This window comes from Magallana gigas, chromosome 8, assembly GCF_963853765.1.
Source record: "Magallana gigas chromosome 8, xbMagGiga1.1, whole genome shotgun sequence".
NCBI lineage: Eukaryota > Metazoa > Mollusca > Bivalvia > Ostreida > Ostreidae > Magallana > Magallana gigas.
This window is the reverse complement of record NC_088860.1, coordinates 31,890,835-31,904,975: the sequence shown is the minus strand read 5'-3', so window position 1 is coordinate 31,904,975 and position 14,141 is coordinate 31,890,835. Positions and strand designations below refer to the sequence as shown.

The 14,141-nt window shown below is 34.7% G+C and overlaps 1 protein-coding gene across 1 annotated transcript in view; it reads right to left on the bottom strand.

The window, feature by feature from the left end:
* The window catches only part of LOC105339345 (glypican-5), a 36,427-nt gene that overhangs the window by 1,926 nt on the left and 20,360 nt on the right, over positions 1-14,141 (bottom strand). The window contains exon 4 of the mRNA XM_034473889.2: positions 6,914-7,185. Within this exon, the coding sequence (XP_034329780.2) occupies positions 6,914-7,185 (272 nt within the window). The remainder of the gene's footprint in view (positions 1-6,913; positions 7,186-14,141) is intronic.

Genomic DNA, 14,141 nt, shown 5'->3' with positions numbered 1-14,141 from the left:
GAAAGCATCAAAATTTGGTCTGTTTAGTTTTATTCAACAACTTACTGGGTTACATTTGGTTGAACTTTTTCATTATGAATAATAATTAAAATGTTCATTGAAAAGAAATTATGATGATATCAAATGCTCTATTTAATACTTTGGGTCATCATGAATTTTAGGGAGCTTATCAGCTTTTCTTGGTAATTTACTGGTTTTATTAGCAAATTGTGCAATGATAAACATGTATACATTTATGATGACCTAGTGCTCTCAAATATATCTCCAACTAACACAGGTTATATTTACGAATTGTTACTCAATTTTGCCACTTGTCCAGGTGTGAGCAGTCCCATGATCAACCAACCAGTGATCAAATCCCATAGCTGACACACAAAAAGTTGATCTTTGTCAGTTTAAGTCATCAGGTTCAATCTTGGGATGTATGTATATATAGTTTGGGGAATGTTATCTTGTATCTCGCCGTTTTTCACGACAATTTGCAATCCCATTGTCTGCTCTTAGTCACCGCAAAATAACTTTCTACTGCTCCGAGCTCGGGGGGAAGATAATTGGCCAAATATGCATTTACCTACCCTGCAATTACGGAAATTTGATCAAAAAGTGTCTTTATAGAAGATTTAGGTAAACCATGAAAATGTTAATACATCAAGGTGTAGCTGACAAGAAATTGAAGGGGAGCAGCCAACAAAACAAGTAAATGCCTACACTTTATTAAATACCAGCTTGCAACTAATTGTATACAGTGAGGTAGGGAGTTCAGAGTCAATTTAATCGTCACAAAAAAAGGTTACAACTTATTATCAGTTCACACAGATAAGGCCACAACAGAAATTACTGGGCCTTAAAACAGACACATGGGTCTCCATTTAAATGTCTATAATCTGTTTTACAGGTTATAGAAGAGTTTTTTTTATAAGAAATTCTTTAAATATGTGAGTGACTTTAATTTTTTGCCATGTTCAGCAATCTTCAAAACTCAATAAGTCATTCAATTAAGACCGTGAAACTGCACCATTGTCCAAAAACCTCTTTCCAAAAAATTAACTGAGTCACACATACGCTGCTGTCATGAACTTTGGTCTGGAATAACAATTATACATGTCCACGATATTTTGATTAAAATAACAAATTTAATTCTTTTGCCCTAGATATTCGGGCCCTTTTACGAATCTTGTTACAAAAATTGCACTTTTGTTGGGTATATCACTTAACATGTACACTCAAAAGTGAAATACCCTCATCTGATATATTATATATGTATATATAAACTACAACAAAACAGAAATGATATACCCTTGACTTTTTGTCCTGAAAGTGACCCACTTTAGAACTGTCTGCCAACTTTGACCTATAAATTGAAAGGTACCACATGCAGAAAACTAAGCCATGTACTTTTACTGAATTTTATTGTTCTCTGAGTTTTGACTGTCTGCAATGATACAGGGGGCCCAGAAGAGAGAGAGAGAGAGAGAGAGAGAGAGAGAGAGAGAGAGAGAGAGAGAGAGAGAGAGAGAGAGAGAAAGAGGAACACCTGTGAGACGAACAGTCATGATCCCTGACATACATTATTCTTTGTTCCAGTAAAATGTCTATTTTCATTAAATTCAAAAACTTCTTCAATCTTTAAAGATACAGCCTTGCTACTACTGCTTTCAGATGCAATTTTAAAAAAAGAAGAGATGATTTTATTGCATGGCACTCTTTTAGAGAAAGAGATTCTTCTTGTGGAAGTATGATGATAGGGAGAAAAAAAATCAATAAATCAATCAATTCTGCAGCCGATATATAAGTGCAGAATTGCAAAAATCTCTCAATTCATCATGCAAAATAAATTGTGCCGAATGCAATTGGAAACCTGAAGCTGTTCTGAAAAATGATTTTCAAATCAATCTCTTGCCAAAAATTAAAACTTTTCCCATTTGCAATCAAATTTAATAGTGTGAATAAAACTATATTTTAAGTGCCTATCAGTAAATGGTGTCACTGGAGATTTTTGATTTGATACTGATGAAAAATGAGGTGGGAGGGGGGATTATAAGAGAGTCTAAGTGAGAAGGAGAAAAATAAGCGGAATTTATCAACCTCAATTCAATCTGCATCATAAATTTAAATGTCAACCAATGAAAATCCTGCAACTTCAAATCCATCAGTTGAATAGCCACTATCTAAAGAAGAAGCTTTTTTAACATATAGGGTGTGAAACAGGACCTTGCTCCCAGCTAATGAAGCATAAGATTATCTAATGAAGCACTGATGTAATTCGACAAAACCTAGAGCCTCTCTATAGCTTAATAGACAAACAACTTCTGCTTCAATGTGGTATTTGTTGCAATTTCCTCTGACACGAGATCGGGCCATCATGCAATTGTTTGAGTTCTTGCAGAACACGAGCAAAGCGATACTTCTCCTGCCTCGATGAAACCACACCCATAGTTTGTTCGAGTTCGTACACGGAGCATATCCTCTTTCAGCGTTTTCTGTCGTATCTGGTGAGAAATTCTCATATTTAGCCCTCGTTTCACAATAAAGCCTGACCTTTTAAGAAATAACATATGCGTTTTTAAAAGACCCAAAGTATTGCCTGTCAGGTTTCCGCTTTGAAATTATGATCATCACAAAAAATTATTCCTTGTAAGGTATTATAGACTTGTGTAATGTACCAATCTGGACAAGGGGTCTATTGTTCTTGATAGTATCAAACTTGAACGTTTGTAAGGGCGAACAAATAAGGAGGACTTTCAACAACCTCAAATTTCATATCAAAAACCCAGTTATTAATGACATTTGCCATCATACAGATAGTTTATGAAACCCGACATAACTTTTGCCCAAAAACTCAAAAACCAAGACATAAATCTGTGTAATCCCTACACTAACATAGAATCAACCAACCATAAGATCTGAATTACCAGTAAAGTACAAATATCTTAACTTAAACTCTAGTTTCTGACTTGGTGTATTATCACATCAGAGGCTTCTAAATATTACTATTAATCTTATGATTTCCAACCATTCATTAGACCATCAATGATTATCTTGTTCAACTCATTAGCAATTTTATCGTCAACCACATAATTAATTCATCATATACGGTAGGTGCATACCCTGCATGTAGTACATATAGTCTGATATTGTGTCTCGAAATCAGCTATCTATGTATATTCTATATAACATTCAATTTATACATATTTGTGCACAGCCTTCATCATCAAACTATAATCTTCTATCATGATCCACATGAATTCAACATTCTAATCTGTTGGGGTGGAAGAATTGAAAGAACAATACTTGCTTTCTGACCAAATCTTCTTCAACACGAGTGTAAACAGTAAACTTAATACTACTAATACACTTATATATTTAAGCATTGAAAGTCATATAAGATAAAAATTCCAAGTAAATTCAATGTGATCATAACCAATATCATTAATGGAGGTAAATATACACAGTTTTTCAAAAATCTAAAAGAAGTTTCACCTATTTTGATAAAAATCAGACACAAATTTTCCCCTTGACTGGACCACAGACAGAATATTGTTTTTGCCGTCCGTCTGTTACACGTATGTATGTATATGTGTCTGGGTCACACACCAAGTGACCACCCATTTACGGAGAATCTCTTCCGATAAATACGCACAAGATTTATGTTAATTAGCTGGCTCTAGCTGGGAGGCAACTGACCATTAACTCGTCCCGTGACCCGGCGCGCTTGGGCAACTTCCATACACTGAGAGGACATGCTTGGTCAAACGGAGCGAGAGCTTCGCCACACTGTACACTGGGGGGATTTTGTGATGTATGTTTTCTGTGGTAAACGTGATTCACGCTGGATAGAGAAAAAGCCCTGGGTTCTAGGGGGCCATGTTCAGTCAAGTTTTTTTTCTATTTTTTTTTTTATTATCAGATATCTTCTCTCCTTATGTAGCCTAGCAATAATATCGATATATATAAAAAAAATCCCTGTCATTTGCGCCCACACCATATTTTTGTCACAAGTTATTGCCAAAGCAGTGATAATTCACTGCTTGATGAGCCATCAAAGACAAGAAACATCAGATCAGAATAATAAACGATGGAAACCATTCATAAAAAATTCATCAAACCTTTCTGGTCTGGAACAATTAAGATAACGCATATATTTGGGATTATGTTTGCGATTGGGAAATTAAATAAATTAAAAAATAATTAAAAAAAAGGATTGACGTAAAATGCAAAAATAATTTTCAAATAGGTAAAAAAAAAATTTTAATCAAAGAATATTGACTTTATAAATGCCCAACACTTTTGTACAAGAGTCTTTTCTTCTACAAGCATAACTGTATCTTGAGAGCAAATTTAATCCTATTTACATGTACAAGTTTAAGACACAAATCAATTCTATCAATGACTGTAACACATGACTTTACATGCGTCTTACAGTTTGAAAGTTTGTATTCTGACCCCCCTTCCCCCACCCCTCACTCACCCCACCCATCTATTTTATTTCCATCAATGATTATGACATACTGACTGTCTGGAAGTGTCTTTATATAGTCCCCCAACCATCCCCCCCCCCAAAACCATCAAAAAACATCTTTGTTACATTTTTCCTTTGTTAGAGAAGGTCAAGGCACCTGCATGCATGTCTATCTGCAACAGAGACATTCCGGAATTAACAGACTAAGTACACAGTGACATAGACACCAGACAAATATAAACGAAACCACATCTCCTTTCATATAATTAATATATACATTTGTACGCTTCATCATCAAAGAGATATCCAACTGATTTCGTTTTATATCATCCGCCAAAAAAAAAAGGGGGGGTCCCTAATGGATCCGACTTGAATGTCAAAAGCAGTTTTGGAGACAAGTATATGAGTTCCTAGTCATGACTGCATCCACCGAGCAATTTTTAATATTGCACCCAATGATCTGTAACCACTCATAATTACGATGATTGTTGATCTGTGGGGAAACTAGACATTAAAAAGAAAAATATTAAACTGCCGAAATATTGGAACTTTTTCCTGGCAGGAATCGAAAACTACTGATTTTGACATCAATCATTGAGTTTTTTCGTCTGTTTACTTTTTTTCTTTTTTTTTTTTGGTTGACTGGTAACTATAAAGGGTGGTCTCTTGTCTTCAACGTTTTACAATAGAAAGTGTACGAACATTTCAGTGCCACTGGGTAAAAAAACATGTTGTAAATTAAGCAACCATGGTTGCAGCGAGAGTTTCCATAAATTCATTACACAAACACTTTACGAGGGATTCCTTGCATTTCTTGGCTGTGTAGTAGTGTTGGTGTTAGCAATATTCATTATATCCAGTCTCACTTTAAATTCTTAAACTTCAAGGGTACGCTACTCCATTTTGTTGATTCGACCCATAAGATTTGCGAAGATTGAAAGTACTTTATATCAAACATCCCTGACTAGTTGGCCTAATACAAATGGGGCAAAGAATTTACTCAATGGATGTAAATGTATGTTAAAGAAGAAAAAAGGAAACTTTGATTAAATCCTCAACGGAAATGAATGAAAAATTCTTAACCATATATTTTTTTTTATCATCAGTCTTTCCGTTCACCCTATCTTTGTACGTTGAATAGAACGGACAGATTTGAGAAGCTTTCATTGAATATCCTGCACAGTTCTGCGATTAAAGTTTTATTTATTATCAATCTTTGTCGCCCTATGAAACCTGGACTATTTTCACCCTATATTATGCCGCACCCCTGTATAAACAGATTTGTTCTCTCACCTTAGATAAATGCAGATAATACCCTGTTTAAAAAATGTGTGGAATTTTTTTTTCAATCATTGTGACACCTGTGAATTTGATTGTAATTTCTATTATCCATAAAATGTCTTGTGTTCTATAATTTATTGATGAGAATTTCAAAAGATGGATGCATTTTATTTCCTATTTAGCTGTGAAAAAAAAATGAGCAAAATAACCCTGTCCCTGACAATTTCTTCCCTCTATGGTCAAAATTCAAAGATTGCCAAATGTCTATTTATAGATGATTATATGACAAAGGCTATACAAGAAAATGACTTTTTAACTTGGCAAAAATTGCACACCTTTGGTGAAATGCCAATAGAGTATGAAAAACAGACTGTTTTGTCCTTTATGGTCAACATTCCAAGATTGCCAAATGTCTATTTATAGATGATGAGCTGTAACAATGGCCATGCAAGAAGATGACTTTGTAACCTGGCAAAAGATTGCACACCTTTGGTGAAACACCTACATAGACAAAGAAACTCGATGATCTCAGAGCCCTCTAAAATAAACTTTGATCCATTGATCGACCACCTTTCAACATACTTGAAATATTTCTCTTCAGTCCTGAATGCGAGGCAAATTGAATTTAAATCCCCCGATTTATGTTTAGAAGCTGTATGCTTGCAGACTAATATACATTGTATCTCAGTCTGTCTGGCTGGTCCCTGATAAGGTCAGGCAAGGTTAAGTAAGGTCTGAGTAACACACCAGCGGTTCAGAGGGATACAGTGGTTGTGTTCACGAGTGGAATATTTATTTTATTCAATAATAGCCATCAGCTCTTCCTCTGCCTCTTTATCTATATATCTATTTATGTTTGTAGTGTGGGAAGTGATGGCTTGATGACAGTCCGATATCACAGACAATATAGTCTGAGTAGAAATAAAATAATGACCCTCTTTTTTTTTACCTGATCACATGCATTCCTTTCTTCTGATTACGGTACATATAAAACTCTCCTCAGATTTTTTTTTTTTCATTTAATTCTCTTTGCAATTTAAAATTGTGGTGGTCACATCTTTTTTCCTTTCTCTTCCCCTTTTTTTTTAATACCAGCCATTTATTTCACATAAAAAATCATTCATTACTGATCAGATTTCAAAGGGAGATAACTTTACAAATTCCCATTCTTACCTCCCCTTTGTGAGACCATTCCAACACTCTGTACTGTTAATATCCTGGTCGTAAAAAATTTCTTGATTGCAGATATCATCGGCAATGGTGTCAAACATCTTCAGTGAGGTCAACAGCTCCTTCATGACCTCTAGAATTTTCTCATACATCTCCCCACCTATTTCTCTTTTCTTTCTCAAGGATCCCGATTTTGAGGAAGAGTCTGATGATTCTCCCGTAGGCGCAGCTTGCTTGGGATTTATTTCAGTCTTGAAACCACAGTTTTGTTGGGCCTAAAAATAGACAAAAATAAGTAATAATCATTTTGCAATTGATTATAATTAATGAGCATTTTTTTTAATAAAGGCATGAAATGCAAAGATTTAAGGTGAAAAAGTCAAGATCTTGGTCATTTTATTTGATCATAAAGTAAATCTGGACAATATATAAACATTAAACTTTGACACACCCATAAATATAATCTTTCAGCGGGATGCAAAATATGTGACCTTTTAGTCATGATAGCTAGCCCCCATAATTCCATGGTAAATTTATTAATTTCTGTCATTTATTCGGATGGTTTTACTTTCCATAAAGTTTTAGATTAATTAGCTTCAACTTCTTTGGGTCAGTTTAGGTGAGAGATTCACCTCTTTTCACATCTTGGCCTTTCTGAAGGACAGAAGGGGAAGTGATTCATCATCACCGAAAATGGGGAGACAAATCTCTTTGCTCGTGAAGAGAGATAATCTTGAATGAGCAGTAAAATGTGGTATAATGGGGACCATTTCATTCAATCTGATCAATTTACACTGCCATGAAACCAAACCATCAAAAGACAGGATTATCTGCCATTTGTCAAAGCGTGTATCTCACACCATAATATTTACCATCTAACTGATAAGCGTAATAGTTTCCACGATAAAGAAAGCAGTAGATGTGCTCATTTTGGTGAAAGCACTCCTGAACTCAAGATATATGGTCTTAAATTAAGGTATACAGCTTACAATTAGCAATAAAATGCGACAAAAATTCTTTTGCCAGCTAAAGATAAACGCACTCACGAACTGAATTGCACCATAAACAATTGATTTATGCAAACACCACAACATTCAGTAAATACATTTAAATTTGGGACTATTTTTTCCCCTTATGAAACCTCTAAAATCAGAAAACTAAAACTTTTTGTCGCTTCATATATTTTGCCGTTGTATTGCAAAGTGAATGAGAGACCAAGAGTGTCTTTGCTTTGAATAAATCAATAAGAAAACAAATAAGATTTTATGGATTGTACATATATTTAATGCATGGGTTTGTTTACACTTGAGGGATGAAAGAGGTTACAAAAAAAAAAAATTCAATACAGATCTTCAACGCCAAAGTAAATTCAAACATTGAATAATGCTACAAAATTCCCTCCCCGATATGTCCAAAAGACATAACTTTGATAACATTCACTGCCTATAATACATAAAATGGCAAATATCAATATTAAATTGTCTAGACCTTCCTGACAGCCTATTGGTAACACATTTTTATTCTATCTAAACAAATGGGTTTCCCCATGAGTTGTTGAACACCAGTATTAACCAGTTTTGAGCTAACATGCAAAAGGTACATATTTATGCTATAGGATCATGTCTCCCGTTTATGGTAATTCCAAACTCAGTAAGGGACTAATATTGGCAATTATTAATAAATATCAATTTTCTCATATCGTAATCGGTATAAATTTTTGAGTGAGAAAAAAAACAAAAAACAGATATGCAACTATTGATTTAACTTTTATTGTAACCCTGAAGAATCTAAACGCATGTATGCTGGCAAAAGCTATGAAAGTTTGATAAAGTGTCCATGATAATTTTTCATAAATATGATACCATTCATAACAAAACAATTAAAAACTGCAGCACAAATGTATGGGATCATAAATCATATTCCTCAACATGATCCCCTATTTATTCAATATTGTGTTCAAAAGTTTCTGCCGCAATTAATTACAATGAAGTTTCACATAAAACCTGACTCTGTGCATGGTCATGACAATTAAGGTTCTTTACATTCGATAAATTATTCAGTTCAGAGGCACTACCTAAACTAAACTTGGAAGTCAGGCAATAAACCCTCTACCAAAATTAATCCAATAAATTTCTGTTAACTGTAAATCAATGAAAGATCTGAATTTTTTTGGAGGCAAAAATTGCAATAACGAGGATTATGTCTGCCATACAGAATGGCCGTCTGCATCCAGTCTCCATGCTGCCAACTTGGAAATAAGATGGGTTTTTTCTTATATTTTACGTGAGAAATAAATCTGTTAATTGTACTTGAGAATGGCGACTATTGAGACAGTTACTCCAGCTTCCCACACGATTTTTTGACAGTGATGAGCTTATTAGCTTCCAATGTCACCTAGTTATGGCCCCTGGATACAGATTACGAAACTTGTGTTCCTTTTCAACTTATTCAATTCACAAAAACGTCGCCAGACAGTTATGGATGTCTTGATGTTTCTCAGAATGTACGAGGGGAAAATGATGTCAGTGTTCTCCAAGAAATTAAAATCTCTGATTTAAACTACATGAATCATTGAGCGCAGGGATTTTTACTTCACTTAGCTTACTTTTTGATGAGATGTGGCATTTACTTTTGTATGTCAATTTTAAGTAGTAAACAACCATATTGTACTGCCTCAGAAATACCTCAGATATTTAACACCCCCCCCCCCCCCCAATATCTTTATTGCAGATATCAGCAGATTTATGTCCCTCGAAAACTGACTGACTGCTGTACACGATGATAGTTTTAGGGGGTAAAATTTAGCGAGGTTTTTGTATTTAGTGTTTGAAAATGTGTAATCTTTGGTGGTAGTTATAAAAGAGATTTCAAAAATTAATCATACTGCTATTTGTAACTAGAGTAATTGCAACTTTCTGCTTGGGTCAAAGTAATGTAATTGATGGCCTTACAGCCATTTCATTAAGGTTGCATGGTTCCAGTAAAGTTTGGATCCATGCTAGTGTTTATTAATGAAACCCTAGGTTCCCTAGTCTTTTAAATAAACATGTACATATTGGGCAATAAAATTCTTTGATGCAAAGTAAAACTCTTTGTTTAAAGCCCAAGCGACCATCAACAAAAAAGACAATTGATTCTTTCCCTGGCTGCTCCTGAAATATTTTAGGGGTGACTTTTGTCAAGAATCTTAAGGAATTGCATCAAATTTGCCAAAAAATTGCAAAGCACAAAGATTTCCACATTTTTTGTGTCTGAAAGAAATTTGATTGTCTGAATTATAGTGCACCTGATCTAGATCTTTACTACAGAATTTAATTCATTTTAATAGTTAGGCATGTCTGAAGCAAAAATTAATTATATTCAGGATGAAACTGTAGACATGATCGAAGCACATCTTGAATAATAATTATAGCAAGAAGCAAAGATGCGGTAAGAACTAAAATAAAAAAAGAGAGTATGTTAAATATAAAATTGGAAACAAAGATTGCAAAACATGCAGATCAAAATAGAACTGTATAAAATATTTAGCCTTGTGATATATTAAATAAACCAACACTTTTTCTTATATCTAGCTGATGTTCTGAGAGATCTAGACTGTATAAATATCAATAAATCTAAGAAATTTTTGTTTAAAGATCATTAAGGAGATCAATGTCTGCAATCAGAGTTTTGACTACGTTTTATTTTCTTCTCCACCTCTCTCTGCCTCAGTAAAATCGTGAACACTTTCACAAATCGATACTTAATGAAGCTAGCAGCGATCGAGACTTAAAGAAGAAAGAGCAAATATTTTTGTGAACTTTTACAACAAAGGCAGAATTAGAGGATGCGGCACAGAGGACACTTTATATGATCAGTCAATTATCTACACTGACAGAAGCTGTTGAAAACGATCATGATCTCGCATGCCAGGAACACTTTTAAGATCCTACTGTGCAAAAAAAAACATTTTAAAAAGATAAATGGAAAAAAAAATGTGCTACAACAATTTCTGACCAAACCAAATACAGCATATAATTGAGTCTCCAAGTTGTGGAAAAGGGAATAGCAATTGTAGAAAAATGAGTTTTCTCTGTGTAACTGTTGGCTTTGGACGGTATCCAGACTAATTAAATGAACTGTTGGTTTGTATGTTACTGATGGACAACCAGGCATCATGAATACCAGAACAAACACAAAAATGCTGGCAAAATCAGATTCTGTTGACAAGAATGATCACGCTCTATTAATCTGTTACCAAACCAATATGCACTGTACTGAAATGACAATTCAATTATCCCCTTTATATCAAATAAATCATCGAAATACATAATTGCTTTCCATAAAAAATTGTATTTTTTTTTGGTGCAAGCTTTCCAGGTGTAGATAACTTATAGTCAGAACAATGGAAAAGTTTCCAGGTCATAGATAACCCATAGCTAGAACAAATAGAAAACATAGCGACCCAGGATAACATACAAGGCGGATCATTACATGTACAATCTAGTCTCATTAAGAGGCAGGCGAGCTAAAAAGCACTGGTTTCACTAGATGCTAAATCATATGTAGACAGAGGAATTTAACCTCTTGCAGTTTTGAGAATTTTATATTTCTGGCTCGAGCCACAGGTGGCTAATAGAGAGACATCCTGAATCTTTCTAGTCAAATTATTCAGAATTTGATACAGGGGGAGAAATGAAGCTCTGGGGCTGAAATGAACAGGTATCTGTGCTCGCAGCATCTGTAGCAGTGGCAAATATCCAAACCTTGTATCCCAGAATAAACAATTTTTGTTTACTCATCAGAAGAGAGGGTAAACATCATAAACAGTATCTTGATCAAATTTATAACATACATTCGTCCATGATATCATAAGTCTGTCGTTATCGTATCGCGGGGTAAATGCTGCTGCCAAAATATATGTGTTAGATACTTGTTTGATGCACTCAGAACCCGTGTTTACAAGCCTTGCGTACAACAAGTATTGTTCCTTGGGCTTTCTTGTCTGATAGGTGAAAATCTGCTGCAATGCCACTGAACCTTTTAGCTGTCAATATCGGCCAAGAAAGGGGTTGCATTTGTTGTTCTAGAATTTATCTGAGAGAGCAGCTATAGCTCGTATGAAGACGCTCCTCACTGGTGCAATCTCTTCCTGATTTCCACCTGAGACATTGACCTTCTGTTGCAGAAAATTAGCAGTTTACAAATTGGTTTTTATATCATCAAGTCAGAGATGAGTGCCGAACCATCTGAGAGATGTCTTCAACACTGGAGGGATAGGATACGGGATTCCCATGTTTAGCATCAAGGAGGTTTTACCATCCCTCTATAATAGATGCTAAAATAGCTTTCAGTCTTCAAGAGCACTGTTGAAGTACCAAGTGATTCATTTTATTGTACATGGTGCAAAGATTTTACTATGTTAGGGCCTGGTAGTTTGTTTATAAATATATTGTATCTTATGAATTGATCCTTAGTTTTTGTAGTTTTCTTTTTTGTTTTAATTGGACAGGTCTAAAAACAGCTTTTCTTTCACTTTGTGGAAAAAAATAAATTTCCTAAACTTTCCATATTCTCTCTCTCTCTCTCTCTCTCTCTCTCTCTCTCTCTCTCTCTCTCTCTCTCTCTCTCTCTCTCTCTCTCTCTCTCTCTCTCATACATGTTAACCTAACTTAGGGCTTCTCTATGATAAATTGTCAGATAAATTATATCCCAGTAACCAGGAATGTATAATACCTGTACTTATCCTCATGCACACACCTCTAGCAAACTGGGCCAATCAAGTTGAACAAGCTCAAAAGGTATTATCCTCAACAGGCAACATCAATTTCCTGCTAAGTCAAGACAGCAACTGGGTCAAATGTTAACCTCAGATTAGATGTAGGTATAAAATATACAGTACAACCAGAATACAATGGACACAGCATTTTCACTTAATGTTCTAAGGGCAATATTTCTATTCATATTGACACGTAAGGTGGCATAGCCATCTTTTTATTAATGCAGTTCTGAATATTAATTTATATAATTTCTTTCTTTATGTAGATGCCCCCCTCTCTCTCTCTCTCTCTCTCTCTCTCTCTCTCTCTCTCTCTCTCTCTCTCTCTCTCTCTCTCTCTCTCTCTCTCTCTCTTTCTCTCTCTCTCTCTTAAAATCTCTAGAATTTTAATGATGATTTATTACTTTACACATTAGCTGTTTATCAATATTGACAAAATTTTGAGCAAAAAAACATCAATGAAATTTCGCTCAAATTACCTGCAAAAAGCAAATTTGTCTTTATTAAGTTTGCAATTTAACTGTGTTATAAATCTTATCATGGAGTGTCTGAATTTAGAACACAATAGCACTTTGACAGTCTAATAAATCATGATAACCTTGGATTACATTTATAGATAATCTTATCTGCTATTAATCCACAAATCTGTTTTAGTGTTACCTGACATGTCAGACAATATAGAAGACCCCATCAGATTTTGTAGTTTTGCTCTTAAACCCCTATTTTTTTTATTAAGGAAATGTTACATTTTTGGATTTTTGGCGATTTTGTTTATAATCTTAAGGAAAAAAGGGATAAGGTACAAGCATATTACCCTGAATGATTCATTTCAAGGGCCACTACATTTTAAAATTCTAGTGTTGGGTAATGCATACATAAATTATATAATACTGAGCAAATGTATGTCAAGTTTCCTATTAACTTTGGATATATAAATTTCTAAGACAGTCTTTTTTGCAAAAATAAATATTCAAAGTCCTCTTTCCCTTAATGTTCAAGCTGCAACCTCATTAGATTACTGAACCTGATTTTACAGAGATCAATTCATAATGAAAATTTTTTTTAGTTTTTTAAAAGTTTTTTAAAAGTTCAGTGACACATGATGTTCAAAAAAACTACCATTATAGGAATTCAACAGCAAGCTCCTCGAGAAGGTTTGCCTGTATATTAAGAGTTCATGTTAAAAGTGTTGACAAAAATCGGCGGGGAGGTTAAGGTGAAGAGTCCAGGTTAGGCATCTGTCCCCCACATTCCTTGGGGGGACACACTGCTAGGTAGAGCATCTGTCCCCCGACATTCTTTATAGACAGGTGGATATCGCCCCCACTCCATGATAACATGGGTCCACAGTGGAAAATCATTCAGAAGTTGAGGAGCTCAATTCTCTGAGACTGTATGCCCCCATCTTCATTTGCCTTTTGCCGATAATTACACCCTTTCAGGAATTTATCAACAGAGGCTGGTTTTAAGAAT